The sequence below is a fragment of the Ammodytes marinus genome, assembly GCF_949987685.1.
Source record: "Ammodytes marinus genome assembly, chromosome: 1".
Taxonomy (NCBI): domain Eukaryota; kingdom Metazoa; phylum Chordata; class Actinopteri; order Uranoscopiformes; family Ammodytidae; genus Ammodytes; species Ammodytes marinus.
This window is the reverse complement of record NC_137230.1, coordinates 35,540,264-35,545,265: the sequence shown is the minus strand read 5'-3', so window position 1 is coordinate 35,545,265 and position 5,002 is coordinate 35,540,264. Positions and strand designations below refer to the sequence as shown.

The 5,002-nt window shown below is 42.4% G+C and overlaps 1 protein-coding gene across 1 annotated transcript; it reads right to left on the bottom strand.

Moving 5' to 3' along the window:
* Nucleotides 1–2,224: 2,224 nt before the first annotated feature.
* LOC307248571 (microfibril-associated glycoprotein 4-like) lies at nt 2,225–4,529 on the bottom strand (the record flags this gene model as incomplete). Its single annotated transcript, XM_080024989.1, has 2 exons — nt 2,225–2,481; nt 4,409–4,529. 2 exons carry the CDS (start codon nt 4,527–4,529, stop codon nt 2,225–2,227), a joined length of 378 nt encoding a protein of 125 aa, XP_079881115.1.
* Between the last annotated feature and the right edge of the window lie 473 nt (nt 4,530–5,002).

The following is a 5,002-nucleotide window of genomic DNA, read 5'->3' as shown; positions in this document are numbered from 1 at the left end:
GGAAAGTCCGGATCCAGACTAATTAAAATGTAGATTGTGTTTGTTTAGTGTGGTCCTCTTTCATATTGCCCCTTTTGCAAGTGAACCAGCATTACGAAGCAAAACCACACGTGATCTGAGCTCATTCATTTATTGGACAGACATTCTGGGGTTGGAGAGAAGCAGGAAGCACAAAGTGAAAACTGCTAAATACGGTACATACTGTAATTAATATAATAGGTTGAAAATAATACATTTCTATTGAGAGATTATGGGCCCTACTTTCCTGCTGGCACATATCAAGCAGCAGTGTCTTTGCATTGGCTTAGTAATTTCCCCAATTTCCTTCAGAATTCCAGATGCATTCTTTATGTATGTTAACCCATTGATGACTATGGCAATGACTATGGCAATCTAGGATGCATGTCATGTGCCTGAGGGTTTTCTGAAAAAATTGTACGAATTGTCAAGTCTACCAAAACCTTAATATCTAAGCCTGTGTAGCACATAGAAACATGAAATAAAATACATTTAAAAGTTAACGTTCACAGGTTTCATTTAAACATGCTCCCTTAGCGCTTACAAACCAACAAATATTTCAAAAAATCGTCAAAATTAGATGAATTAGAAAATTATTAAATATTGTTAATAAATAGATGCCATGTGTTGTGTGATTTTCGTCAGTAGTCTATAGTAGACCTTGATTCTGCGCACCAAACGCCACTAACTGTTCTGTCGCCGACATAGCTGGCGTATTTTTTTTATTATTTTGTTTTATTTTTATTTTTTGATTGACATGATTTTTGGCAAACCACACAACTTTTGGGTGGTCACGTGGTCTTAAAAAAATCAACAAAACCCACCTCATGTGTATTTGAACCAATGACAGTGCATTCTATGCTGGGAATGCCATGAAAATTAGATAAAGTAATAATGCTGCGCGACGCAGCATCAGGCAGGAGAGCCAATGTGGCATCGCGCAGCAGCCGTCATCAATGGGTTAAAGGTGAAGTGAGCGATACATTTATGTTAATATAAGTGTTAAATCGCTCTACATATTCATACAATGATCACTTATATAGTGTGCACGTTTCATAACACAGGTCTCTGTCACCCGCTCTGCATGTAATCGGCAAATAAACTTTTCAGGGATCCAACACCTGATATCCAATCAGAAGAGAGAACGCTACAAACCGACACCCGTCTCACTGCTTGTGCATGTGCAGAGCGACTGATGGGTGAATGTGTATGCACCTACAATGGCGGAGCAGGTAAAAATCCTTCCCAATGTCTGTTTTGATGGTTTTTATCATGTTTTTATCACACTTATGGATCTGAGATGATGCTAGATAACTTGCTGCTTGAAGACCACAGTGCATTGATGTGGTGACGTAGGGACGAGGGAGGGGTCTGCTAAAGCCCCTATCTCACTGGGCTGCGACTGTTTTCGACAAGTTGGAGACACAAAATTGCGACAAAATATGCCAATTTGCGACAATTTTCACTTTCAGTCTCACTGAGTTGCTACTTACGACACGTTTGCGAATGTCCTTGCCGGGAGGTCGCATTTATGTCTCACGAACGTCTGGCGAATGTCGCACAAACGGAATGTCAGTCTCATTTTTGTCTCAAAGCAGTCGCAATTTAGTTTCATGTCGCCAAACACTCGCCAAACCCTCGCAAAGTTGTCTCACACTTCTCGCACTTTCTGACTCAAAGAGACTAAATTGAGAAAGGTGTGCGACGCGTGCGACACACCTGCGACGACTCTGAGACTATTTTGAGACTTATTTGTCGCACACTTTTTTTGAACATGTTCAAAATTCATGCGAGAGGACTGCGCGGCTCTGCGACTCATGCGAGGAAATTGAGACCTCCGCGAACGTTTGGAGACAGTTTAGAGACTCGTTTGCGAATGCAGTCTCCAACTTGTCGCAAACAGTCGCAGCCCAGTGAGATAGGGGCCTAAGTGCAGTCACTGACAGGAAGTTAGCTAAACTGACCATTCCGCTTACAGCACCTTTAATATTTGTGGTGTTATAACTATGAGTTGTTATTCCAGTGCTAGTGGACTGTGCCTGTGTTAGTTTCAGTGAAGTAAGGCCCAGAGTGAGATCACATGTTTAACAAGAGAAAGGAAGAAATCACAAGAGATGAGCTGATATTCAAGATTCAAGATAATTTATTTTGTCATTGTACATGTTTCAGAACAACGATCATCTAGCTGTACGTTTGTCCTGGATAACTACTGCACAGGACGAATCATCATGATCGCGGTCTTCAGGGAGTAGCCATGGCCCTTCCACTGGTACCAAATCACTCCCTGGGCAGAGCTGGTGCCTTCTGGGCCCCAGCGGTAGACTCCGTTTGGATTTGCATTGTGACACATTTGGTACCAGAACGCCCCTGTGTATTTTTTGGCACAGTTTTCACCTGACGCGGCGTCCTGGTCTTTGTCGAAGGTGGAGAACTTCATTCCGTTGTGACGAGCGAGGGCATCTCCTACATAAACACACACAAAAAAACAAATTGTAGATCCGTGGACCTTTACTGCAGGTCATCCCCCCTCTCTCTCTCTCTCTCTCTCTCTCTCTCTCTCTCTCTCTCTGTCTCCATATTTCAACTCTGTACTGTCTAATAAAGCTTGAAAATGCCTAAAGATAATCTTTAAAAAAAAGAAACACACTGTACTGTGACTGATGATATGAAATGAACCAATCGGAAGCTGCCTTCCACTAAGGGACGAATTTTAGGTCTGAATGCGGGCCCTGATTGTCCCAGGTATGTTTTGACCTGGACCATGGCTCAGAGGGAACTTTCTCTTGATAGTTAGCAGATTACAGAAGATTTGCAGACCCAACGTCAGTTAAGTTACTTAATTAGTCAATGGTTGGTTACATTGAAATGTGTCTTTTCTCATCACCCCTCTCAAGTTCCCACTCTCCAGAGGGGGTCAGAGCGAAGGGTCAGCCATAGTAGGGGAGAACGGGGTAAGTAGGCACACTTTTTACTCTAGTGAGAATTGCTTATCACCTAAATGTCTTTCAATAGTCATTCCTACATTACATTGAAGGTGTTGGCTTGAAATGTGTACCCCTCACTTTTTCTAACTTATTGCAATAAAGAAGAAACTAATCATCAAAGACACCCTTACACATTGTGACAACCAACCCCATCAAGGGGTCGGTTGTCAAACACTATGGTGTTGTTTGTCACAATGTTATCTTAATGGGAATAATCCTAAAAAGAAGGCAAGAAAGTAGAACTAAATAAAGTAGAACTAAATTTGTAAGTTTAATTGCATTGTCAAGTTGACAAATAGGCCTACATAACTTACTGTAGCCTTGGCAGCTGGTCTAGTTTGGGATGCACTGGGTTGTTTTGATTTTGTTGCCCTTTTTTCTTTTGCATGCTAGCTGCCTTTTCCTGCTCTATTCGTTCCTTCTTTGGAGTGTCAGTGAGGATACAGCTTGACAATTTATTTCGTTATTGGGTTCCTTTTCTGGCTGCAGCCTTGAGATAACATGTGACAACCAACCCCCCAAAAAATATGACGATCAACCCCAACTTGAATTTATTGCTAGCATCAATGCCAACAACCATCTGACAACTAATTAGCTTGCTAAAAATAATCTAAACTATAGCTTACCCTTCACACTTTGTATGGGTAACAAGTGTTTTGTTATAAACCCATTGTGTAAAAGCCTAGAAGAAAAATACTGAGGAGCTAAATATTTTCAATTTGACATGAAAAACACTAACAGTCGTCTCACCTCAAATTCAGCAGTCTAACTCAAAGGAATACTATGTAGGTGACCTCTGATCCCAATTCTGGATATTTACATACCAAAATTTCACAGACAGCGCCTTCTGGTTCCGAGATATAACAATTGTGTTAACCAACCCGTGTGACAAATTACCCCGTTCTCCCCTACAGCTCCCCTGGAGCAGTTTGGGGTTAATGTCTTGCTCAAGGACACAATGGTAGAGATTGTGGTGCACCGTAAACGTAATACCAGTCTCTGCTAGTTTTACTTCTAACACCCTCCTGTCCGGTGCCGGGGATCCAACCATATACCTCATGGTTACTGGGAGGAACCAGAGACCTCATGGTTACTGGGAGGTGGAACCAAATACCTCATGGTTACTGGGAGGAGGAACCAGAGACCTCATGGTTACTGGGAGGAGGAACCAGAGAACTCATGGTTACTGGGAGGAGGAACCAGAGACCTCATGGTTACTAGGAGGAGGAACCAGATACCTCATGGTTACTGGGAGGAGGAACCAGATACCTCATGGTTACTGGGAGGAGGAACCAGAGACCTCATGGGTACTGGGAGGAGGAACCAGATACCTCATGGTTACTGGGAGGCCACCTTTCCTCTAGGCCGTCCTACCACCCTACCACCCTACCATCCAATGCACTCACCTGCCCCTCCATCGGTGAATCCAGAGACAGTCAGTTTATACCCGTCACATTCTGCAGCCACAGAGAAGGAGGAGTAGTGAGCGGTCACATTCTTTCCTTCGAAGTCCTCCAAGTAGACCATCAGCTCGTAGTGTTGTTTGGTGGTCAGGTAGTGGAGGTTGTCAAGACCTGCACACACACACACACACACACACACACACACACACACACACACACACACACACACACACACACACACACACACACACACACACCATAGCTTGGCATGTTTTTTACTGTATCAATATATTAATTTACAAAGAGAACTAACAGTTATGTAAATCCAAAATTTAGAATATTACTCATCATTATAAAATCGCTATTATAATATAATGAATGAGGTTTTTCTTCCCTCAGTCTTCCCTTGACCCAGCTGTCCTGTTAATCCTCACCCTACATTTAACCATATTTGATGTCACACTAGTAAAATGTAGGGTTAGACAGTGAGACCATAAAACACTCTTTCTGCCTTTTCTCAGGCTAGGATGAACCGATTTCTAAAATGTTTGCACATTTATACTACATAGGATCTCAGAGTTCAATACACATTCATAT